The following is a 26674-nucleotide window of genomic DNA, read 5'->3' as shown; positions in this document are numbered from 1 at the left end:
TGGTCTCAAGGACTTCTTGAAAATGCATCATGGTCTGCAGATCATATTCCCCTGGCTTGTTATGAAGCTTAGGGATCCCGGGTTCTAATGGAAGGAAAGAGCAGGCAAGCACAGCATACTGCTGAAGCTCATCCACACAGCACTGCCAAAACATGGCTTTATGTGGAAATTCAGCCAATATAGGAGACGCTGACTAATACATTTCTAAAAGGTACACATTACAAGTGCATCAAACTGCAAAATCCTAAGGAACAGATGAGCGTTAAAGGCTTTAATATCCATTGAGTTTGGTTAGTAGGCATAGTATAAATAGCACAAATAAATTAAAAATATAGGTAAACAGAAACAAAAGTCCAACTAGCAACTGACAACACAGCCAAGCTTAAAAGCACATTCAGTTGGGGGAAATGTGAGGTATATTTAGCTTATGTTCCAATTTCCAAGTAAATCTGGCTTGCTAACTTCCCCTGGGAAGATTAGTTCAGCCCTAGCTTCCATTCTGTTACAACATGCAGAACCGGGAAGCTGTACTGCCAGCACTCAAGATGCTTAAGCTAAAAGCTTTCATCCCCCCCCCCGCCCCGCACTTTTTATTAGGAGATAGGACTGAGTGCACCATGCCTTGAAGCTGTACATCAAAGCGCAGAGAAGCCCCACCTATCTGTTAACTTATTTTCTTCCACCACACAGGCTTAATAAGAGAAAGTAAAATGAAATCCAAAAGCCTTTGTTGATAAGACAGTCCAACAGCAAATAGAAAATGCGGAGTTAAGCTTCTTATGACAGCTAGTTCAGCATTTGCTTACACTTCTAGCCTTGGTGGTTCCAAGGCAGATCTTCGAATTTCCTTAAATGAGCTGAAGGCTTATTCTCATAATGAATAAGATTAACAGACTGTCCATGGCAATGGCAACACATACCCACCCAGATATCTGAGCCAGCGTGCATGCCTTCCATTCTACCAATAATACACTGGGAGAGGCCTACAGCTGACACAATGGCTATAGATTGCCTATCAACTCATCTGCACTAAAGGTTTGTTTATATTGTACCATCGCTGTGCACCGAACTTTATAAGGTAACGTAAGCAGGGCAGACAGACAGAGAGGTCCCTGCCTAGAGAAGCTTACAATCTAAATTCTAGCTGTCAGCAAGACAGAGAGGAAGAGAAGGCGAACAAGGGGTAACTGTGAGCAAATGCTATTTACAGTTTTAAATTAAAAGAGTCCTAGTGCTTGAAGTGGCAAGCTTCACATTACTTTATATCTGGCCCTTTGACAGAATATGTGGCACAGCGTTCCTGTGTCTGTACTGCTGCACACTGCTAGGATAGGGAAGGTCATAAGTTTGGACATTTCCCAACATCAAAATCTCCATGCTTATGGGAAACTGGCGAAGTCATGGAGAGATTAATCCACTTCTTTTTAAATTTTGCCACAGGTAGAAGGGATTCACCGAAACTGGGACCAAGGCTTATCCCATCTACTTCGTATACCAGGCAAAATAGGTTCTTGCTAATAGCACATATGGTATTTAAGTTCCAAGCAGTTGACTGAACATACTGCATGCCCATCCAGGTATTAAAAAGAGCCAATGTCTCCAAGATTTGGTTCTACTGTTAGCTTAACCACGAACACTGTGCAGATAAAGAGAGGCTCAAAAACAGGCTACCTCAACCTCGGCCCTCCAGATGTTTTCAGACTACAATTCCCATAATCCCTGACCACTGGTCCTGCTAGCTAGGGATCATGGGAGTTGTAAGCCAAAAACATCTGGAGGGCGGAGGTTGAGGAAGCCTGCTCAAAAACCTCGTCCACAGAGAGTGCACGTAAACATGCCTCTATCATTGAGCGGCCTAGCCTTCAGAAAGCAGAACACCCAGCAGCACTGTATGGCTCTGTGCACATAGCACACACAGCCGCTCAGAGGTCTCTGCAGCATAGAGACTCTTCTCACACCAAGGTCCATTATACTAGCAACTAATTAAACACACACACACACACACACACACACACACACACACACACTTTTTTGTGATGTGCCACTCAGCTAACACTTTCTTCTACCCGTGAGGATTAAAAAGCTCATTATCAGTGCAAAGGCAACAGCAAATGTAATACGGAAGCCATTTCTTAGTTACCTTTCTAAATGACAAGCTTCTGTGATGTCCGTCTCCTTCACATCTCCTAGTCCATTGGCAATCCCGTCGCTGTGGCCTTTTCTTATTGCCCCATCAGGAGTCCTTTCTAAAAATTGAGCGTCTTCTTTGATACGCTGCTGAATCATGGGAGTGAGCGGCATTTCGAAGCTGAAGTAGCTATCCGGCTCAGAATATAAAGTTTCCAGAGACTCCGCGCTATAATATAAAGAGGCATTGTCCAGAATGCTTTCAAACTGGGAGCTGTACACATCTGTTGAGACTTCGGAGTGCGGTTGCCCAAGGACATCTTCCACTCTTCCACTGATGGCTTCTTCTTCGTCGTCCTCTTCCTCCTCCTCCTCCATGAGCCTAGGATTCAAAACCAAAGACAGCCTCTTCAGTTTCTGCTTTAAGGTTTTCATGTGGGCACACTCAGATCTTCTGCGGATGTTTCATGCGTACACATACACACACATAACTAGCCTTTGCTTTTGATGACCAGGTACCAATGTTTACACGTCTGGTTTCAATTGTGTTAATGAAGAACAGACACCCTTGTCTTTCCCTCTGGCTCCCTCCACCCCCCACCCGGTCCCTGTACTCGAGTAGAAACAAAAGTGGCTTGCACATTATGATGTGTACTAAGAAAGAACATCAGCTCATTGTGTTCATAGAAAAGACACACTTTGTGTCTCTACTCTAGATTAGCTTTTGGAGATTCTGAAGCTTCTGGGTCTGTTCTCCAAACATCGCAGCCAAGTCACAGAACAAAACGACAGACAATGGTTATTCAGAGTTGAAGGTGGCAAAACACAGACTTCCTTTCCCTAGACACTTCTCCCCATCCATGTAATAACTTCCATGGGGAGATAAGTGTGATCCCCTGTTTATTTGTTTTTAGAAGAATCCTAAAACTTTCTAAAACAAAAAAAGGACTACATTGTAACAAATGGTTTTATTGTCTGCTGTTATTTTAATGGGATGCGGGTGGCGCTGTGGATTAAACCACAGAGCCTATGGCTTGCCGATCAGAAGGTCAGCGGTTCGAATCCCCGCAACGGGGTGAGCTCCCGTTGCTCAGTCCCTGCTCCTGCCAACCTAGCAGTTCGAAAGCACCTCAAAGTACAAGTAGATAAATAGGTACCGCTCTGGCGGGAAGGTAAATGGCGTTTCCGTGCGCTGCTCTGGTTCGCCAGAAGCGGCTTAGTCATGCTGGCCACATGACCCGGAAGCTGTACGCCGGCTCCCTTGGCCAATAAAGCGAGATGAGCGCCGCAATCCCAGAGTCGGCCACAACTGGACCTAACGGTCAGGGGTCCCTTTACCTCACTATTATTTTAATATTGCTCACAGCTGTTTGTTATTTTATAATTTTAATATGTTGTAACATTATTGTGTTGCGGGATTCTTTTTAACAATAAAAAATCTATAAAATAAAATAAAATAATTAACCCGCAGGCTTGGCTTTGCTCAGTTGGTAGAGCATCAGACTCTTAATCTCAGGGACATGGGTTCGAGCAAAAGATTCCTGCATTACAAGGGGATGGACTAAATGACCCTCACGGTCCCTTCCAGCTCTATGATTCTGTGATTTTGAAGCTCTATATAACCTATGGATGGAGACAAGAGTGGGATGGGTGTGCATACCACAAGCAATGATGCCTCTAGCATGCAGGATTTGTGCAAAGTGCTAAAGTGGTTTGTTTGCATGTGAGTTCAAAAGTTCTACCGTACTGGTCTGAATATAAGCCTTACTTTTCCCCCAAATACCGACCGTGAAAAGTTAAAGTGTGGCTGATATTCGCGACCTTACGGTATGCAGCCAGGAGCGCACAGCAAACAGCGCCAGGAATGGAGTGGCTTATATTCGGGTATGTTTTCTTTTTTTTTCCTCCCCCCCTCCTCCAATTTTAAAGTTACGGCTTCTATTTGAGTGCAGCTTATATTTGGGCCAATACGGTATTTAGGAAGATATGAACAAAAGGGAAGCAAAAGACTATTGTGCTTGCTGATATCTCCATCTACTATATATTTTGGAAATTTGTTTTGTTTGTCCACCATGCATTTGGACACTTTTTAAGATATCGGAACCAAATTTTACAAGTTGGTTCCTGAGATCAAGAAGCAGATTTCTAGCTAAGTCTGGATGCAACTGAATGCCATTTTGAATCAAATGGCTTTGTGAACCCTTCCAAAACTGCATTGATTTTAACCACCAATTTGAAAACTGCACTATATTCCTCAGCAATGCTGGGCACAACAAGGCTATCAAAATAACTGTCACATTCAAAGTCACTCTGAAAGCGGCAAAGATTATAACTGACGCTCTACGTAACGCCAGACCAGCTTCCTTCTAACCCAGTCCTCATATTGTTCCATTAAGATGAGAGAGAAGAGGAATCCTGTTTGATGAAAACCATAAATATCTGTTAGTAAACCAAGCAATTTGGTCAAATGACTATGGCTCAGGATGGGGTGGGGTAGCAGAATAGTAAGAATATTTAGATAATCCTTCAAAATCTGCTTTTGGCACTGGATTTTGCTTTAGAAACCCATAATCTACTAGCTTTCAGAGCCTTAATATCTCTGACTAAAACAGCACTAGGCCCCAACACAGAAGCATAGAACTCCTGGTCTTACAGATATGAACTGCACATGACATTAGGCACATAATTCCATTTGCTTGGGAAGTATATATGGAAGGGGGGGGCTGTTTCACATTGAAACCTTAGCATGGGAGGCAGCGGGGCTTTGACCCTTTGCATCCCGCCTGATCGGAACTGGTCTCGTGCACCTTTCATTTGTATTGTCAAAAAAGGTCCCATTGGTTTCACTGACTAATGAATGCCACATGTAGTTTGACCTGTAAGAATGGTAAAAACAGCAGGAGCAGGACAGGGGAGAATATTTATTTTTTCCTCTCCTCTGCTATGAACAGTCCCCCACTCTTCCTTCACAACGTTTACTAATGGTTAAGGACTGCATGGTTTAAGTAGGTTAAAGGTAGATAATGCAAACCAGTGTTCTTTTTTTAGCTATGATGAAAATCCTGGTTAAGAGGGGACCTAACTGTGGTCAACATGGAGGCCAGTGTAACACTTCAGACCAGCAGGAGAAGAGAAGGGGGGATTCATTGTCGTCATGTAACTGAGTCAGGATCATCCTGTCTGCACCAGCCCAGGGGTCAGCAAACTTTTTCAGGAGGGGGCCGGTCCACTGTCCCTCAGACCTTGTGGGAGGCTGGACTATATTTTGAAAAACAATAATAAGGAACGGATTCCTATGCCCCACAAATAACCCAGAGATGCATTTTAAATGAAAGGACACATTCTACTCATGTAAAAACACGCTGATTCCCGGACTGTCCGCGGGCCGGATTTAGAAGGCGACTGGGCAGGATCCGGCCCCCAGGCCTTAGTTTGCCTAACCATGCAATAAGGTGTTCTAGTGACTCTGTATAAATTCTGTCCTTTCACGAGTCAGTCTACTGGAATAAATTTAATTTTAAGAACTACTCTTGTGAGGAATTGCATCTGGCCCAGGTGATTACCTTTTCAGATAAAGGGGTAGCCACACTCCATTGAGAGGCATGGAGCCAACCAAATAATATTTGATATAGCAGCTGCCGTTTGATCCAGGAGGTTAGTTGTTCAAACAGTTTAAGCTAAACTTCATTATAACAATGGGATATCAGCTCTGCCCAAGGAATGATGGATAACAGCAACAAGCCGGGGGGGCGGGGGGGGAGAGAAAGATATAATGTCTTACAAGGACAGGAAGAAACACCACGGACAGAATAATTGCTACCCACAGGAAAGAACAATAATATAGTTTTGAGTCCCTCACTTGAAGTTTTATAAATCATTTAATGTGTCAACACATATAGAAGTTATTAACATTGCAGCTGTTGTATAAGGGATTATTATTATGACCGGAATGTAATTGAAACTAGTAAGGTTTTGGAACGCAGAAATAAAGAAAATTAGAAAGCCATCAAATTTAGCCACTTTAATTAAATTATATAATTTGGTGTTTGAATGATTGGTATTAATAATTTCAAAATAAATTGGCATTGTTATAAAGAGGCTATTATTGGAATGTAATTGAAAACTAATTAAAAAAATTCTACAAAAAATAATAATAAAGTAAAATAAACCTGATTATATTCTGCTTCTAACGGTTGGTCACACATATTACTCATTCCTCCATCATGTTTATACAGTTTATTACTTGCTTACCATATAGATGAAGACAGAATGCAAGCTACAACTAAAGAAGTTGCCTACTGGTGCTTCATATTTTACCTCAGGGGTCCCCAAACTAAGGCCCGCAGGCTGGATAAGGCCCAAGGGACTTGTTTATCCGGCCCGCAGCAACACCCGCCGCCCACTCTTACCGGCGCTGCACTGCACGGCTGCCCACTTCCAGGTTGGAGGAACACCGGAAGTAGCTTCTGCGCATGCGCAAGCATTATTTGCACATGTGCAAGCTTTATTTCCGGTGCACATCCAGGTCGGAGGAGGCCCGTTGCACGATTGGCGCTGGAGACACCAGCCCAAGGCGCGGTAAGTTTGCTGACCCCTGGTTTACAGCATTAGAGGAAACTGAAACCAAGCTGGAGCAGCAAACTGGTTCTGCTTCTGGACTAGGAGCGGCTAAAGCGAGCTGTTCTAAAAAAACAAAATAGGTTCATAGAAGGAGAACCCCCTAATGTGCCCGTGAAATAAAGGTACAACAGAGATTTGCCCTTCTTCCCTCAAATTCCAAACCATAGCAAGGCTGGGACAGAGGAAGTCAGGAAGGGCGTTCTCAATAGCAGCAGCCTGAATCTCAAACACTGCCCCTCTCTGGCGTGAGCGGCACCAAAATGGATGGAGCTCTGATGCTCTGCAGCCAAACATTTTGACTCCAGTGGTGCCTCTCATTTGGCAAGTGCAGTTGTGTTGTGAATGTAAAACCAGACAATGGACTAAGCTGCATTTAAATGAAATATTGTTTCATGGTATCATTTGTAATGTTGTTTGCCTCTCTGGGGTTAATGAAGGGTGGGGGATGAACGATTTAAATAAGGTAATAGCGCTCAGTTCCTATCCAAAGCTCTGTGCGTGGTGGGGAAGAGCCCACATGCACAATGGAACTCGCTCAAACTCCTCTTGGCATATTTACACACCAGGTGGCAAGCAAACAGAGACAATCAATGCTGTCAAGATGCCAGCCAAGTGGTCTCTGCCAACTACAGATATGTCTCAGGACAAAGATACTGAGAGGTGTCTCAGTTTCACCTATTTCCCTTCCCACACATTCAGCAGAGGCTATTCCAACGCTTCATCTACTCATGAGATGAGAGAACCAGTGTGGTGTAGTGGTTAAGAGTGGTAGTCTCGTAATCTGGTGAACCAGGTTTGATTCCCTGCTCCTCCACATCCAGCTGCTGGGTGACCTTGGGCTAGTCACATTTCTTTGAAGTCTCTCAGCCTCACTCACCTCAAAGTGTTTGTTGTGGGGGAGGAAGGGAAAGGAGAATGTTAGCCGCTTTGAGACTCCTTAGGGTAGTCAAATCCAAACTCCTCATAACCCAGTTTCTCCACCCCCCAGTCTGCACTTAGACCCTGCTTCCCCTTCTGCTGGACGTAAAACCAAGGTGATGGGGAGGGGAGTGTCTCCCCCCTCTTCACCCGCCACGTTCCTGCAAAACTCTCATTCTCATTCATAGCTTGCCTGCAGTCAGGAAGCCAGGCTGAACATTCTGACCAGCTTTGAAATAACCTGAATAATCAAAAGGGAGTGACGCCGGATGCATTCGTTTAGCATTTCAAAAAGCAGCTTGTGACTGGCCTTGAACCAGAATTTGTTTGCTGCTTGCTGGTAGAGCTTTCCTGTTGCTATGATAGAAGCATCCAAAGAAATGAAAGACGGTGGGGAGGGGGGGGTGCAGAGTTTCACAGCCGAAGTGCTCAGAAAAAAATATCTGCAAAATCTGTTAACCTTTTTTTAAAAAATGCACAAACCATTCTAGTGCAGTTAATACATGACAGAGAGACATGCTGTTGTTTTGAGGCAGTTGTTTGTAAAAAGTTGGGTTAAATAATGAGCATTCAGGTATTGGAATAAGGGGAGAGAGTTTCGTGCTGTTCCCATTGCTAAACACACAGTTTGAAGATTAACTATGTGGTTGTAGTTGAAAATAAATAATGGGCAAAAATATTCATTTGTATGGCAGCAGGTCACCATAATGCTCAAGTCCCCTCCTAGCTAGTTACCATAGCTTCAGGAATGCTTCCGCCAAAGCAAGCCTCTTCTACAGAGAAACTTAGTTCAGGGTTCTTTGCCCACTGAAAGTTTCTTTGGCAAACACCCGAGACGTAGTTGTAGCACAAAGACTGTGAACCAATCTCCCTCTAGAGACTCAGCAAGCTGCACCCACTGAATGGTTTTAGGCAGCTTGATAAACAGTTCTTAATTCTCCTAAACCTACAGCCCTTAGCCACTGAAGAAACAAGAGATTTCCTGGTCACCCACAGTTATTGTGTTCTTTGGTGTTATTTGTTTTAGTTATTTATTCAGCAGTATTGACTGCAGAACAAAACAAAAATTAAGCAGTTTACAAAAATTTAAATTAAATCACTAAAATACTTAGTTACAACAAGTATTTAAAAGCATTCAAAGGATGATTAAAGCAAACAGCAGCGAAAAAGAGGTAAGACCAGTGCTATTTTTCTAGAAAAAGAGGTGTTGGAACTCACCACGAACACCTCCCTTGTTCTCTTATAATAGCAATGGTGCCCACCTGAGAGGTGCTGGGACTGAGCTCCATCAAATTGTGGCTGAAAAAAGCCCTGGATAAAACATGTCTGAATAGGGTTGCCTGAACAAAAAATGTTTTAAGACCAAGCTTTGAGAAAACTGCTTAAGATAAGGTTTTCTGGCGGTTGCTTTTATTGCCGCAGGGGGACGGGGTGTTGTGGGTGTTTTGTATCATGCCCTGCCTTACGCACAACAGTATACACTGTTTGTATTGATCAATACAATCCTTGTGTTGAACAACAGGATACCATCCCAAGAACATTATGAAGCCAATGCAGTCATACCTTGGATCCCGAATGCCTTGTGACTTGAACATTTTGACTCCTGAACGCCGCAAACCCGAAGTGAGTGTTCTGGTTTGTGAATGTTCTTTGAAAGCCAAACGTCCAACGCGGCTTCTGATTGAGTGCAGGAAGCTCCTGCAGCCAATTGGAAGCCGCGCCTTGGTTGTTAAACATTTTCCAAAGTCAAACGGACTTCAGGAATGGATTCCGTTCAACAACCAAGGTACGACTGTACCTAACATGTTGCCTAGTAGCACTTTTAAGTATGGACTGTGTTCCCTCCCAAATCTGTAGAGACAGAGTGAGAGACTCATTCTCTCATTCTTTTTTCTTTTTTACCTGCTCTTGTCCGACATAGATTTCCTCTCCAGTGCCCAGTTCTTCTTTTCCTCTACTATGAAGACTTCATCCTCTCCACCTTCGGCCAGCGAAGTTAAAGGCCTGAAGTTTTCCCAGGATACATTCCAGGAGCGTTCCGGCAAACAGTCCAATTCTGATGAGACTGCAGGTGGTGTGTGGTGTTTTGAGAATCTTCTTTCTACACTATCCGTGTCAGAGAGTCCGGTTTCCTTCTGCTCCTCTGCTTTTTGGATCCAAAGGATTTCCACCCCTTGAAATTCCACATGTTTGCTCACAGCCGCCTCTTTGGATATCCTCCTCTCAGGCGCTCTTTCTTCCTTGTCTGAATCAAACACAGAAAACTCCCGCTCAAAGTCTGCCCAGGCACCGCCAAGGACTCCTGAAGCACCCACCTTTCTGTCCTCTGGCTGGGCCAGAGCTTTATGGCAACTGGTTTCACATATTTTGTGGGCCTCCTCAGTTCCACCGCCAGCAGTTCGTAAGGTCTCGGGCTGTATTTCCACAGTTAAGACCATAGAGTCTTCTTCTGCGATCCAATACAATTTTCTCTCCGCTGTTGCTTCAGATGGAAGAGGCATTTCTGGAGGTTTTTCTTGGCCTGCAAGAACCATCTCCCTGGCTGCGTCCTCAGCCCCACTGCCAGCTTTCCTCTCTTTTTCCATTTGCATCTCCGAAGCAAAAGCATCGTTTTCCCTGTCAAGTGCCTTTTCAGATTCTAAATCTTGGGAGGTTTCTATAGTCTCACTCGGCCTACCAAACTGTTCTGACACTTCTTCCTCTTGGGGAGCCATTTGTAACCCCTCAGAGAAAAACTCTACCTTATCACTAGGTCTGCCATTCTCAGAAGGCAGCTGGTCACATGGCTGCCCTTCAGGAACACACACTAGTTCGTCTTCGTGAGCCTCAGAGGGAATTTCCGAAGTTTTGGCACCTTCCTCCACAGCCCCATATTCCGGGAATTCGTTGTTGATGTTGTGTGGAAGGAGAGTGCTACCTCCATGGCTGCCTGCAAAAAAATAAGCAGAATAAGAAGGACTTAATTCCAGCACCGATATTTTGTCTGCATTCCTATTACATAGAAACAGTGTTCCATTTCGGTCCCTCTTGCATGATGTCATTTCTCATTCAGTCTTATTACTGGGCTTGCTTTTAATACAGCTTTGCGGTTTGGGACAGCATTGCATTTTGGAAGGCCAGGCTTCCAAGTTTTAAAAGTTCCAAACAGTCTGCCATCACCTCTTTCTGGGGAGCTGCAGTTCTGAGAGAGGGGCTAGGAATTGCCTGACAAAGAATTCTCTTCACCAGCTGAAAACCCCCAAGAGCCAGACACTTCAAAGGAAGCCGTTCAAGCTAAACTGGCTCAATAAATCCACTCACCTGCTTGCCAGCATCATGCACACCTGCACCACACAAAGATCCCCTTCTGTACCACTGGTGCTTCTTAAAAACACCCAGCAGGAAGAGACTGAAGCCACACCTACCACCTCACACTTTGCTCCTTCCCTGCTCCTGTTGATGACACGCTGGGGAGGAAGCAAGTCGCAGTTTGTGTTGTCACTACATAAGAACTGGACAGGTGCTTTGTTTCCACTGGAAAAAAACACGTGCAGAAGGCCATGAACAACCTTTGACTTCCACTCCTGGCTGTTTGCAGAGAAACAAACCACGAGGCTAGGTTCCCATATAATGACAAGCCTCTCTTCATTCCTTCCCTGTGAGCATCAGCAGGAGTGGGAGAGCAAAACTGCAGGGGCTTTTAAGCAGTGTGCCCCAAAATACTAAGTGTTTACTTTAAACCAGGACTGACCTGCTGCTGCTGCTGCTGCTGCCCAGGACTGACCTGCTGGGAGTCTGAAGGGCCCAGCCCTGCTTCTCTCCACCTGGCTTGGGGCAGGGCCTGACAGGCACCATAAAGGACTGCTGAGGCTGCTGCTAGGCAGAGAGGGCTCCATTTTTGTTTGTTTTGTTTTTAAATTGCTTTTATTTTTTTATCTATGTCATTTTAAATTGTGATTTATATTAATGCTGTATTCTTAAGGTAAAGATAAAGGGACCCCTGACCATTAGGTCCAGTCGTGACCGACTCTGGGGTTGCGGTGCTCATCTCGCTTTATTGGCTGAGGGAGTCAGCGTACAGCTTCCGGGTCATGTGGCCAGCATGACTAAGGCACTTTTGGCGAACCAGAGCAGCGCACGGAAACGGCGTTTACCTTCCCGCCGGAGCGGTACCTATTTATCTACTTGCACTTTGACGTGCTTTTGAACTGCTAGGTTGGCAGGAGCAGGGACCAAACAATGGGAGCTCACCCCGTCCCAGGGATTCAAACCGCTGACCTTCTGATCGGCAAATCCTAGGCTCTGTGACCCACAGCGCCACCCACGTCTAGATTTTATTATTTATGTGGAAATTGTGTTCCATTTGGTTGTGTACTTTTTGATGTGTTTTATTTATTGTTTATGACTTTTGTTATGTTGGAAATTATGTAAATCATGTCATGTGAGCCGCCTTGAGCATTGTTTTAATTATGGAAAGGCGGCATACAAATAAAATGATTAATGAATGAATGAATGAATGAACCATTGTTTAGGGTGGTATATGAACCACGCTACTTAATGTTACTTGTTTTTGTTTTGGGGGTGGTTGGGGTTGTATTATGTGCCATAAATGTTAGAAGACATAGTTATCCCCAATGCTGCTTAGGATAGTAGGTTTACCTTTCTTTTTCTTCCAGATGGCTGAAAACTGAACTACTTAGCAAGCCAACAAGGCAGATCTCCCAAAGGAGATCAGCACTCAGTAGCACCCATTGTTCGGATTCAATAATGGCTTCGATTGTTTATAAACAGAAGCCGCTGAGTCCTTCTCCTGAGTAGCAAGTTTAAAGGATGCTTTCCTGATCGGCAAAGTACCAAGGCATTGCTCAAAGGACAGAAAACTGCTATTCAGTTTCTAGATTGCTCTGCATCCTCTTTACACTTGCGTATAATGCTTCTTAAGTGTTCGGTGTCCTTAGATACAGTTTCTCAGTAACCCATGGAACAATGGCTTAGGGAGAGGCTAGGTGGCTTGCCCAAATGTGTGCTTGCCACTGCCCTTCACCTTCCACCAGGTGGGAGAAGAGGGGCCTTGCTCTCGTCTGTAACATCATGAGGCTCTGCAGTGGCACCTTGAGTAGTTCTGATGCCCACGGCAACCACAGAGGGATGCCCCTGTTCCACTCACAAGCTCCAGTCTGGGTCTAGGGTGAGGTAGAGGCTCTCTCTGGGACAGTCTGAGACACACTCAGAAAGCACCGTCTTCTCACTAATCCCTTCCGTTGCTTTTCTTCAAAAACTCTTTCCCACCCCCCACCTCCCTCCAACATGCTTCCCAACACCACCCAACAGGATTCCAGACATTTCTCCCCCAACTCTCAAGGGCTCAGGTCTGGAAATTTGCAAGTTAAGGAAGCAGCTTGCCAAAGAATGAGTTTCAGGGGAGAAGAGTTCCACTTCAGGCCAGGCTTCCCCCAACCTAGGGCAGAGGTTGGGGAGCTATATTCCAAAAAATCTAGAGCGCACAAGGCTGAGGAAGGCTGGTCTAGACACTCTTGGTATCTGGCTTAATGCGCAAATAACTTATATTGTCCTTCATGTCTTGTATGGATCAGTATTTACTCAGTCACATAGGCCTCAACCTTCAGTCAGATGTGTACAGCTTAACACCTGTGTTTACCATACTAGTGAGACCTTGGCTCTAGTGGGGCCATAGCAGAGGCAAAATTTAAAGTAGGGCATTCCTGCTTTATAGCTCAGTGGCCGAGCCACTAATTGCTGATTGGCAGCCTGTTGACAGGTGGTCCAGGCCACTAAGTGCTGATTGGCAGCCTGTTGGCAGATGGTCCAGGCCACTAAGTGCTGATTGGCAGCCTGTTGACAGGTGGTCCAGGCCACTAAGTGTTGATTGGCAGCCTGTTGACAGGTGGTCCAGGCCACTAATTGCTGATTGGCAGCCTGTTGACAGGTGGTCCAGGCCACTAAGTGCTGATTGGCAGCCTGTTGGCAGATGGTCCAGGCCACTAAGTGCTGATTGGCAGCCTGTTGACAGGTGGTCCAGGCCACTAATTGCTGATTGGCAGTCTGTTGGCAGATGGTCGAGGCCACTAAGTGCTGATTGGCAGCCTGGTGACAGGTGGTCCAGGCCACTAAGTGCTGATTGGCAGCCTGTTGACAGGCGGCTTCCTTTGCCTTATCCCAGAGCCATGTGTCCAATAGCTGCTATAGGACAACTGAACAATTGTCGCTTAGGAAACAATTCAAGTGGACCTGAGGTCACACTGACACAATCACCGGTGGTGAGACAATGGCCACTCAGGCAGTCATATAATTTTGCATTCTGCCTGCTGCAGGTGAATTTTCTCTGCCAATTAAAAAATCTCCAGCTAACTGTATCTGAAACAGAGTAACTTAGTCTTCTGCTGTTAGGCAATGAGGAAACCCAAAAAGAGAAAACCACAGGCTAGAGGTAAGGCTTCAAGGGCTAGTGCAGATCTAAATCTGTCCTGCACAATAACCATGGAATCCCTAAGCCCAATCTTTGGGTTCCTAAAGTGTGGTTTACGGAACTATGGTAGGAATGGCAGTCCATCCAGGTGGTCCATGAAAGGTTATGGAAGAGCAGTCAAGAATACTTTACTTGGCCTTATTTTTTATGACAATAGGGATCAGTGGCTTTTGACCTGGACTGGATTTATCAAGCAGGGTAAAAGGGTTCTGGCCTAGATCCCATTACAGTGGTACCTCGGGTTACAGACGCTTCAGGTCATAGACGCTTCATGTTACGGACTCTGCTAACCCAGAAATAGTACCTTGGATTAAGAACTTTGCTTCAGGATGAGAACAGAAATCGTGCAGCAGCGGCACAAGGCCCCATTAGCTAAAGTGGTACCTCAGGTTAAGAACAGTTTCAGGTTAAGAACCGACTTCCAGAACGAATTAAGTTCTTAACCTGAGGTACCACTGTATTTCCATATTACGGTGCTGGTACAATCATCCATTTCCCAAAAAAGCTTTTTACCTATTAAAGGGGCTCTGATTCCATAAGAGAGCTGGGTTTTTGTTGTTTTTTTATGACAATGGGGCTAAAGCGGGTGGGGAGTATATTAAGTGGTCTGCCAAGCCCTCTGGCAATTTTTAAATGGTCCAGAAAACCATGAGATTTCAGAACTGCTGCTCTAAGCATTATATGAGATAGAGCAAAACCAAAGTCGTAAGATTCAGAGACTGATTTCCACTCATACCACTTGATACCCTACCAGTCGACACTTTTCAACGCCTCTTCAATATAATCTTGTAGTTGAGAGGCTGAGCTATGAATCATTAAAGCTCCAGATTTGGATCACGGCTCATCCACAAACTCGCACGGCAGCCTGATTCCATCAGCCCACCCTAGCGCAAAATGGGAATAATACCACCTCACAGGGTAGTTGTAAGAATAACGTAACAATAGGAAACACTCTGAAATACTCGACAGCACCAAGCAGGTGTTAGCACTGATATAATTACCGATAGCTGAAACGTATGGTAGCATTAAAAAAAAAAAAAATTGGACAGTTTACCACTTGTCAATCAGGAGCAATGAGCAAATGCCAGCCTCACTTTCAATTTCTAATTTCACTTGCAAATGAACTTATGGGAGGATTAAAGCTGTGCTCTGGCTTCGCTGTGCTAGCAGTAATGCAATTATTCTTTAAAAGTCTGTCCGCTCTCTTCTTTAAAAGTCCTCTGCTCCCCATCTAAGAGCGCCTCATTCTATTCAGGTACAAAAGCTTTTTTAAAAAGTGTTCCAAGCTCTTTAAGAGAAACTCCTCCCTCGTTCCCATCAAGCCACACAGCATCATGTCTTGTTCAACAACGAGCATATCACGTCAATCCTCCACTCACCCACCCTCCCCGGCCCGACAGCCCAATATAACTGCCTCACAAACAAGACCAGTAAAAGGAACACAGCTACAACATTTTAGGTGCCACTCCATGGAAGAAAACCAGAGAAATCATGCATATTGAAAAGGAACTGGGTAAATCTCCCTTCCCGCCCCCCAGGTAAACCCTTTTGCCGTCTATCTCTTCCCCCTCCCAACTTAAGTTTTATTTCTTTCTGGTAAACATATTTATGCCTTGAGGTATAAGACTGCATGAGAAAGCTGAGCCAGTGCAGCGAATATAGCCTGGAAGCAGCTGGCGTCTTTCCTGATGACGGGGGCTTTTAAGAATCCAAAAACTTAATTGAGCATTGGAATAAATATGATCTATATGTCACACGTTAAAAAGCCGAAGGGAGACCGTCAGCTGAATGCCCGAAACTAGCTCGGGAAGCAAAGCACATTCATAGACCTCCCCACCGCAGAAAATGAGTGTGCTCTTTTACACACACGTCTGTGGGTGCGTGAGTTTGCGCGTGTCCCTAAATCCCTATCATCTCCCTGAACAAATAAGATATAATTTTGTTGAACAGAGGCTACTACTCACAGAGATTACTGTAGCTCCAGCAGTTACCCATTGGTCAATGAAAACACACAGATCATCAGTTTATCTAATAAGGATGCAAGCTTAATTCAATTGCTGCCGTTCTAAGTCAACGGGATTTCAGAATAGTTTCAAATTTCCTGGCGGTGGCGGCAGCAGCAGCAGCAGCAGCCCGTTGCCCTGCATTGCACACAGTGATGTAAATGGAAGCATTCTGAGCATTATGAAACTGGAGAAAGGACTGCAGTCTCATTCCAGCTATGGCTGAAGATGAGTCCACCTCAGCAGCTTGTAGCAGAATAGCTACAGTAAGCTTTTCTTGAAATAAAAATAAAAATCAAGATCTACTGTCTGGATATGATTTTTGCAGCCGACATTAATGATTAATGAGAGTTAATTTTATTCCTTGCTGGGCGTCATCGTAAAGCAAAAACCAAATAAAAGCAAGGAGGAGAAGTTCCGGTGCATTAATACCAGTGACACAGCAACGCACACACAATCAATGATGGCACGCCGTAATTGAGCATTTTCTTTTATGGATTTACAAATGAAAGCAAGCTCACCATGCTTGTCTGCTGCTTTTATATGATGTCTATTCCGGTTCTGAATATTTTTTTACAATATTGGTGCGCCCCCCCCCCCCGTGCTATGCATACATGTGCACACAGAATGCAGGATAGTCAGGGCAATGTATATTCCAGGACTGTGCAGGAGCAAAGGGGAAAACTGCTAAAGACAATACAGTGGTACCTCGGGTTACATACGCTTCAGGTTACATACGCTTCAGGTTACAGACTCCGCTAACCCAGAAATAGTGCTTCAGGTTAAGAACTTTGCTTCAGGATGAGAACAGAAATTGTGCTCCGGCGGTGCGGCAGCAGCAGGAGGCCCCATTAGCTAAAGTGGTACCTCAGGTTAAGAACAGTTTCAGGTTAAAAACGGACCTCCGGAACGAATTAAGTACTTAACCTGAGGTACCACTGTACTGAGCATAGAATATCAGATATCTTCTTATAAAAAAAAATCACACACTCACACTCAAGTATCTTTCCTTCATGACTTCACAAAAATATACTTGAATTAGCCTGGTTCGCATGTCACAATAGACCATAGTTAAATGCAAATTATGTTTACTATAAATGAGAAACATGCAGGGGCATGCCGCTGAAAAATCCTCACTGGGCTCTTCTCCAGCTGCTGCGCCATCAGGAAACAAGCCAGATGTTGGCTTGTCGTGTCCAAACCCAGGCTCATGATTTGTTTCTCTCTCATGAGTGGTAACCAAAGTTTGTTCTTGTCTTAGCATTTGCAGTTTGTTTGGGGAGAAACAGACCGTGATCCTGGGTTTTGACAATAAAAGATGACAACAGCAGAAGGAGCAGCAGATAAGCACAAGAATTTGTCAGTAGCATGTACCAGCATGCTTTGCGGTCACAGTAAACCATGGTTTGCTTTTAACTAGTTCTCGAGTGTGACTCAAGAACTAGGCCATACTGTGAGCCATGTAAAGCTCCATGCTTCACTTCATAAGTAACCAGACCAGAGTACAGTATGCAGAGTTGTAAAGCATACACAAAAACAATTTGGCATAATTATAAAGGCTATACAGGATGCAGTTGTCTTATCACAAAACTTCAATGTTGTTAGCACAAAGGGGAGAAACCCCTCCCAATTTTGTGATTTAAAACAAGAACATCAGGGTAATTCAAATGCTGTCACCCAGGTGCCTATCGGAAGCCCACAGCTGAACATCAGGGTAATCCAAAAGCTACAAATGGATCTCAATTAATAAGCAGCAAAAAGTGAACATTACTAATCTGTATGTGAGAGAATCTCAGCCAGATAATTTAAGCGGGACAAAGGAAGCCTGACTGTGGAATACAACTTAATGGGAAGTAAAACAGGAACTACGTTATTTATTTGCATACTAACTGTTTATAGTCGCTCCATAATATGGTTTCACTTGGTGGTTCACAAAGGAAATACAGAAGAAGAAAAAAAAATAGCAGCTACTAAAACCACAATCAAAACAAATGTTTTGCCTATCGTTATGCCTTTCATCTTTTTTAATTACACCCATACATCGACTAAAATATTTCAGCATTAATTAAAAATGCAGTTACTGGTGTAACATTTTACTATAATTTATTAGGATTACTGTATTTCATTGCGGGAAATTACAGGAAAGCCGGTTTGCTACAATTTGCAAATTCAACTAGAACGTAAGACGAGCCCTGCTGGCTTCAGAGAATGGCCCATTGGTACCTTGGGTTGAGAACTTAATTCGCTCCGGAGGTCTGTTCTTAACCTGAAACTGTTCTTAACCTGAAGCCCCACTTTAGCTAATGGGGCCTCCCACTGCTGCTGCGCTGCCGGAGCACGATTTCTGTTCTCATCCTGAAGCAAAGTTCTTAACCCGAGGTACTATTTCTGGGTTAGCGGAGTCTGTAACCTGAAGTGTCTGTAACCTGAAGCGTATGTAACCCGAGGTACCACTGTATCCCATTCTCACAGTGGCCCCCCCTGATGCCTATCAGAAGCTCGCAGTTAAACAATCACAAACATTGCCAGCTTGCCTTTTTGACACATACTTGTGCGTCACACAGGATAACTTGAGCAAAGGGTCCATAAGGAATTATGTTCTCATCAAGCAACTGTGTGGTGTTGCCCTTTGGAAGCCTGACGTGGTCAGTTGCAACACAGAGGCCAGAGAGGGAACTGAGGCTCAAAGCAGGCAAGAGGATATTTACCCAAACACATGCGCGCTGCCAGGGGCATAGGAAGGGTGGGGGGGTACGGTCCGCCCCGGGTGTCATCCTTGAGGGGGGTGACAAAGTGGCACACCACGGTGGTCGACACTTACTGCCTGCAGCTCGCAGGAGCCGCGCATCTCTGCTGGGAGTGATGTGGTGGCTCGGGGCCCTGCGCTGCCCGAAACGGCAGCGTGGGGCTTGCATCCACCAGGCGGACTCCGTGGGCAGCTCACTACACCACTCCCGTGGGCGGCTCACCCCACCCACACCGCTCTGGGTGCCGGAGCAGCTAGCTACGCCCCTGCGTGCTGCTTTGGGCTATGAAGTGTTGAATGGGATGGGAGAGTTGGAAACAATGCCAATGTATTTCACATCTGGCAATCAATGTGCCGCCCCTTCGGTTTCTAAAATGCCCGGGACACAAATTTTCACGGCCCTCTAGCAGCTACAGTGGCTCATTTACCAAAAGTAATGTATTTAGTGTTAACTCTGGAAATGTATACAGTGGTACCTCGGGTTAAGAACTTAATTCATTCCGGAGGTCCGTTCTTAACCTGAAACTGTTCTTAACCTGAGGTACCACTTTAGCTAATGGGGCCTCCCGCTGCCACCATGCCGCTGCCGCACAATTTCTGTTCTCATCCTGAAGCAAAGTTCTTAACCCGAGGTACTATTTCTGGGTTAGCAGAGTCTGTAACCCGAAGCGTCTGTAACCCAAGGTACCACTGTACTCAATTTGGACCAAACGAAGCCCCCTAGAGAAAATACAATGCTTCCTTCCTTCCATTTTCTGTAACCACTTCCTGAATCAGGTGTGAGTGCCATTCCCCAAACCCAAGAATATGTTTTAGAAAAGAGGAGTGAGGCAGCCCTGACTTCCTGAAGCCATTTCCCCAACTGCTTGAGCGACCGGAATTCTCAACAGCATTCTGAGTGTTGCAGTAAAGCTCCTCAGTGAGACGTAACCAATCGGAGTAAAGCGATTTGCATTAATATATTAATGTAAAAACACACACATCCCATTAGCCAAGCTGCAAATAACCAAATCTCTCTGTAATGATTGGCTACGATAATCCTGCAGCTCTCCTGACAAACCTTTTCAGGATTTGTTCCAAGCCATTTGCTCGTGACAAAGAAATCATCACCTCCGGAATGGGGCGAGGCTGTCACTCCAGCAACCGTGCCATTTGAGACAAAACCACAGTTTATATGGGAGGAGCGGAAAGTGGTCTACGTATGGTAAGTACACGGGAGGTAGCTTTGCAGATGATCACGCTATCCTGAAAAAATGATGGTACAGATGACATCTCTTTTTGCAGTCCTCCAGCATCATAAACATGGTTATGAAGCCTATCATATTAAAATCTGCATTACTGTATATAAAACCACAACATCTCCAGTGGAAAATATACTGTGGAGTGGAGATGGGCAAAAGGGTTCATTAGCTGCTTTAGAGGTGCCACTTTACAACATTAACCTTATGGACAGAAGTACTTTGCTACAGGGAGAAAATGCCAGTAATAGAGCTCTAATCTTCTGTAAGTCCCACTGAATTCAGTGGGGCTTTCTTCTAAGTGGACGCACATAGGATTATGCAGTCAAAATTAAGTGTCTGAAGAACACAAGCACACAAAACACTATTTTCTCCTAACTACTGTGAGGGTATATAGCTTGGACATTGAAACAACTGCTTTTGAAAGAACAAATCTGCTAGGAACCAGATGCTCTGTTTCTGTTGATGGTATCAACTGCAAAAAAACACACACACACCCACCCAAAAAAACAGTCTGACAAGCAAAGGAGAGAGAAAAGAGAAATAAAACATTAGGAAAGGGAGAAAATATGAAGGAAAAAGTTTCCGTCCGGAAACGTCCACCGGCGCAGAATTCGGTAGCCAGGTTGCTCACTTAGGCAAGAGGCATGCGAAGGCAGGAGAGGAGAATTTGGGGACATGAGAAATAGTGAGACTGGGAGATGTCTCTGTTCACCCGGGCACTTAGCTCATAACTGGGGTCAAAGGGTACAACGAGAAGCCCATATTGGTGTTAAACTTTTCATATGGTTCGGTACAATTTGTCCTTTTTATTATCGTTCTCAGTCAATTAATGTTCTATATATTTTTGATGCATTTTAAATCCTGTATCCAGTGTTAGAAACTAGGTATATAAGCTAGGCGCCAAATGGCTCCTTAAACCAGGCTTACAGTCGCCAAAACTAGAATGCCTAGTTGCCATTGGGGGCCAGGCGGCTCAAAAGTCGTATTTTTCCACATGACTTTTTGGTTCCCAAAATTCGTTGCGATTGTGCAAATAAAATACAACAGATAGACTTCTACAGGATGTGTTACTAGTGTGTGAAAACAGTCAAGATCCAAGGATCCTCAGGCATGTACCTCCAGATGGTAGAGACGTCAGGCGCCATCTTGGCATCCGGGCATCTTTGCTTGGTTGCAAGTGGCCAATAGCAACTTGTGAATTTCGAACAAAGCCTGTATCATGTATGTTTTTAAAACTGTACATCACTTTGAGACATTTTTGGAGTAAGCAATGAATAAATGTAATAAGTAAAATCATAATAATAGCCAAATGGGTGTCTGGCCCAAGTTTGTTTCAGAGACAAAGAACCGTAAGAACGAAGAACAAGCGGTGTTGAAGGTTCCCACCAACAGTTAGCGCCTTAATAGCAAGATGAGAAGGCACACAGACCACTTGCTTATTTTCTCCCACTGTGGCAAGATGTATAGTGGTACCTCGGGTTACATATGCTTCAGGTTACAGATGCTTCAGGTTACAGACTCCGCTAACCCAGAAATAGTACCTCAGGTTAAGAACTTTGCTTCAGGATGAGAACAAAAATCGTGCTCCAGCGGCACGGCAGCAGCAGGAGGCCCCATTAGCTAAAGTGGTGCTTCAGGTTAAGAACAGTTTCAGGTTAAGAACGGACCTCCGGAACGAATTAAGTACTTAACCCGAGGTACCACTGTATTGTACTTTTTTCGAAATTCTAGCAATTATTAATAAAGTTGTATCTATACATCTAAACAAGCATTTGCGAATCTGTGTCCTCTTTTCGATGTCAAAGTGCCGCCACCCCAGTACTGCCCGACTGTGCAAAGGCCCCACCTTCTCAATTCACAGCCTCACCCGTTAAAATTGATCTTCACTGATTATCACGTAAAGCTTTGATAGAGCTACTGAGGAATGCTTGCAGCTCTAAACTTGAGGCCTGTGTGGAAGCAAGTGGGCCCTGAACAAAACGACAACCAAAAACAAATTTAAAGCACGTGCACAAACTTTGCTTCTGCGTGCTAATTAACTTGTCGTTTTTGCAAAGCCAGAGGAGCATAGGATACTTTGTGCTAATTCATAAGGGACGTTTCTGACAACTCAAATGTCTGCAGGTGGCATACTCCTCATTTTTTAATGGGGGGGGGTCAAATTGGGGAGGTGGGTTCACATATTTAGAGAACAACATGCCCTTCTTAATCACATGCCCCTTTAAACTCTTTGGCAATATCTGAGCAAATATTTTCATGGCTAAACCTTAATAAGCAGAGCTCCATGTTTTAATCAAATAATCAGTGCGGCTAATCACCTTAAAGAATTAATTGCAGATTAAAACCGATCACAAAATTAAGCCGGGGGGCCAATAACAAATGAAAGCTCTAGGTCTGTGAATTCTTGCAGGACCTTCATGATGCAAGATTGAAGGAGAAGATGCATCTGTTTCAGATCCAATGAAAAGAAACTTGAAAACAGAAGAAGAAGAAGAAGAAGAAGAAGAACAACAACAACAACAACAGTGGGGCTGAGAGACTTCAGAGAAGTGTGACTAGCCCAAGGTTACCCAGCAGCTGCATGTGGAGGAGCAGGGAATCGAACCCGGTTCACCAGATTACGAGTCCACTGCTCTTAACCACTACACCACGCTGGCTCTCCTCCTTGCAAAGCTGTCACATAGCTTGTTGTTCCGGGTGAAACTACTAATTTTTTTCTGCTAACGACAACCACAGTAGAACATCGGAGGCATACAGCTCATTTCCCCAGCAGGCATCTATCACAAATAACTGGTATTCCCTATTTCATCCCCATTTTTGCCTTTGATGGACGGCTTGTTTAAAAAAACGTTTAAAAAAACCATGGCATCTTAGGGATCAGAAGATTTATTGTAGCGTTTAGCTTTCACAGAATAGAGTCTCTGGCTGACACAGTTTCCTCTTTGGGTGTTGACAACATTTTGTTCCTAGTGAGTTGCTAGTAGAGCTGCCATTTGGAGATTTATCTCCTTCTTCAGGGCCTAAATTTGAGGGGGGAATGGATGTCTCTTGGTGGGGAATATGTGGCCCCTGCAGCTGTTGCTTAGACCAAACTTCCATCAGCCGCAGCCAAGACCAGAGCGGATTTAGGGGGGCAAAACCAGTCCAGTCACACTGGGCAAAGAGCCTTGGGGGGCACTGCAACTATGATTTAGAATGGATAGAGAGAAGTGAGGGCAGCAGGTTTGGGCATCACATAGAGCACCAGTTGAAATATGAGACCCCAACTCTGCCACGGCCAGCACAGGGTAGTTGGGAATTGCAATCCAAACCAACTGGATCGGCTACAGGTTGGCACAGGCTGCAGTGCACAGATAACCATTTAACAAACTGCAGCAGCGGAGGTGTATTAAGGTGGCATACTTTATGGCATTCAGTATGGAGAAGGAAAGATACAGAGATATGTACACATACCTAAGGGACGTGGATGGCACTATAGGTTAAACCACAGAGCCTAGGGCTTGCCGATCAGAAGGTCAGTGGTTCAAATCCCGGTTACGGGGTGAGCTCCTGTTGCTCAGTGCCTGCTCCTGCCAACCTAGCAGTTTGAAAGCACGTCAAAGTGCAAGAAGATAAATAGGTACCGCTCCGGCCAGAAGGTTCGCCAGAAGCGGCTTAGTCATGCTAGCCACATGACCTGGAAGCTGCCTGCGGACAAATGCTGGCTCCCTCGGCCAGTAAAGCGAGATGAGCACCACAACCCCAGAGTCGTCCGCAGCTGGACTTAACGCTCAGGAGTCCCTTTCCCTTTTACACATACCTAGCCACACTTCAAGCACATTGGCTTGAGTTTAGAATCAGTCCTGAAGTGAATAGTGAATTTCAGCGGTATAGATATTAGAATTCATAATAACAGTCTAAGTCTAGCCATGGATATATAGTTCCCTCCAACACCTGTAAGTCTATGAGATACTATTGGGGAGCAGGGATCCTTAAGCAGTTCATCAGTACAGCTAGTAAATTAATCAACCAAAATTTTATCTGATTAATTGGTGAGTGGGGGGTAATCTTTATTGGTGGAAGTGAAAGTTGAGGGTACACCTTTTATTTTCTTTCTGGTCTGCATTAGTGCTAGTGTCTTACTGTAACAGAGCATGAAAAAAATGTTCTAGATCCCCTTTCTTGCAAAGTGAGAGCTTTGGTTTATTAAGTTTTCTTTTTAAATTGTTTTTATTAAAGATTATCTTGGGTTACAAAAGTACATACATCATCTCTATTTTCAGACCATAAAGTCCTTTCTGCAGTTGTAAGTTTATTGCACTTTCTTCAAGGGCATCTATATTGTTTGGCTCATACGGAAAAAAAGCAGTCAATCCGCTAAAAGGCAGGTGACTGAGTACAAAATTCTTTAGTCAGTTGGCATCCCTTCTATTAAGTAATCTAATCGTATCTCTTTTCACCTCCACCATGAGATTATGGTGGACTGAATGCTATGATGACTGCACTACTAATGTGAGCAATACTCTGGGGTTCTTGAATAAAGACTGTTCCATAAACAAATATGGGTTTTTAATTTTTTTAAAAAACCTTCTTGACACGAGCCAAGTTCTACAAGTCAGTAAATGTTTCTTATGAGGCACTTCAAGAGTTTTCCTCACTTGAAACGCCAACGCTTGGGAACTTTCACTAATGAATCAATGGCCCCTTTCTTCTCCCCTCGCTCCAGATAAAAGCTCCTTTAGTTTTCCTCTTTCTTCTGTTTCCTAAAAGAGCGAGGATGGGACTGCGTGAGAGAGAACCTTCTTCCCCAGGTCTGCCAAAATTAGCCTAATGTGCAAACACAGACACAAACCACCACCTAGAATTACAGTACTGGCCTGAATATAAGCCTCACTTTCCCCCCAAATTCTGACCGTGAAAAGTTAAACTGCAGCTTATATTTGCAACCTTAAAGTATGCAACCAGGAGCGTGGGGCAAAGAGCGCCAGGAGCGCGGCAAAGCGGTGCCCGCCCCGTGCGTAGTCCCCTGTCCTCTCCCCCAAGACTGGGAAGGGAGAGAGCAAAGAAGGGGAAAGGCCTCCGCCGGCAACGCAGTGTAGCTCCCCCCCAGTATGCAGCCAGGAGCAGCGAGGAATGGAGCAGCTTATATTCAGGTATTTCCCCCCCTCCAATTTTAAAGGTGCGGCTTATATTCGGGTGCGGCTTATATTCGGGCCAATACGGTATTTAAAACCCCTGCCCAATGTGCAGAAGAACTGACTGTGGTCCGAGGGCGCTTCCACATTGAAGTACCTGCAGGAGCAGCCCTGAGATCTTTGGTTTTCCAGATCCAAGCCCCCTGCGCTTCTTACAGCAGAAGTGGATGTGTATCAGTCAGCTATCTGTTCACATGTGACAGCTGTCCAGCTCTCTGGAGAAGTATGGGAGTGATCGTTTGCTATAGTATGTCCACGCGGACCCTGGTATTACCTCCAAGCTTTGCGGACTTCAGAAACCATTGAGTGTAACGAGAGACAGAAGCATACTACACCCGATGTTCTACCACCTTCTCCTAAAAACCAACTATCCATCACACACCTCAGTGTCTAAACAGACAGTAGTAGCACAGACTCGGTGCTCCTGCTGTTCCATTTCTGTTCCACCCTTCCCAACTTCCCTTGCAATCCTTAGCTTAACACAATCTGCAAAGCAAGGACCTGTTGATGTGCACTGCCTCTAGCACAGACTGCCAATGGTTTTCCGACAGGGGACAGGAAAAGCACAGCATTTCCCGTGTTCAGCTAACCAGTGTTTCTCAACCTGTGGGTCCCCAGATGCTGTTGGACTACAACTCCCATCATTCCTAGCCAGCATGACCAGTGGTCAGGGATGATGGGAGTTGTAGTGCAACAACATCTGGGGACCAACGTGCTGCAGGGGAAGAGGAGAGTCATGGGAACCGAGCATTCGGCAATGCAAGGGGCCGGCAGCTAGTCTCCAGCACCCTACCTTCTGTGAGACACCACTATCTTGGGTCCTCAAGAAGCCAGGCAAAATAGGTTGCAGCTTCTAACTGAACTGAGAGTCAGCTGACCTCCCAGCTTGAATATGGTCAGCTGACTCTCCAAATTCTCAGCTTCCACAATCAGAGGGAGGAATGGTCCTGAATACCAATTGCTGGAAGCCGCAGGAGGGGAGAGTGCTGCTAAGCTCAGGTCCTGCCTGCAATTTTTAACAGAGGCATCTGATTGGCTACTTTGAGAACAGGATGTTGAACTGCAGTGGCGTAGCGTGGGGGGTGCAGGGGGGGCCGGCCGCACCGGGCGCAACATCTGGGGGTTAGGGTTAGGGGGCGCAAATCCACGGGTTAGGGGGCGCAAATTACTTGCCTTGCCCCGGGTGCTGACAACCCAAGCTACGCCACTGTTGAACTGGATAGGTTGATCCAGGAGTCTCCTCTCACATTCAGATGCTTCAGAGACTTCAGGATTCCCCTGAAGTGTGGCCCCAGCTGTTGGCGTATCATTGATTAAGGCAATTTATTCAGAATTTTATTTCGTCCTTATCCTTTCTTGCACACCACTTTGACATTTTA

At 44.9% G+C, this 26674-nt stretch overlaps 1 protein-coding gene and 1 long non-coding RNA gene across 4 annotated transcripts in view; one reads left to right on the top strand and one right to left on the bottom strand.

Moving 5' to 3' along the window:
- The window catches only part of PSD3 (pleckstrin and Sec7 domain containing 3), a 160088-nt gene that overhangs the window by 125246 nt on the left and 8168 nt on the right, over window positions 1-26674 (bottom strand). For 2 of the 3 annotated variants that reach the window (XM_083592969.1, XM_083592970.1), the window contains 2 exons: window positions 9568-10594; window positions 2141-2509 (listed from right to left, as the gene is read on the bottom strand). In XM_083592969.1, coding sequence (XP_083449095.1) covers window positions 2141-2509; window positions 9568-10594 — 1396 coding nt within the window. Of the gene's footprint in view, window positions 1-2140; window positions 2510-9567; window positions 10595-16095; window positions 16211-26674 lie in introns of those variants that run through there. The other variant, XM_083592971.1, reaches the window with a different exon arrangement.
- Window positions 13804-21828, top strand: LOC310753063. Its single transcript, XR_014543139.1, has 3 exons — window positions 13804-14092; window positions 19949-20084; window positions 21449-21828. It is a non-coding gene; the product is annotated as an uncharacterized lncRNA (long non-coding RNA).

The sequence above is a fragment of the Podarcis filfolensis genome (genome assembly GCF_964270895.1).
Source record: "Podarcis filfolensis genome assembly, chromosome: 17".
Classification (NCBI taxonomy): Eukaryota; Metazoa; Chordata; class Lepidosauria; order Squamata; family Lacertidae; genus Podarcis; species Podarcis filfolensis.
This window is presented reverse-complemented; position numbering and strand designations above follow the sequence as displayed.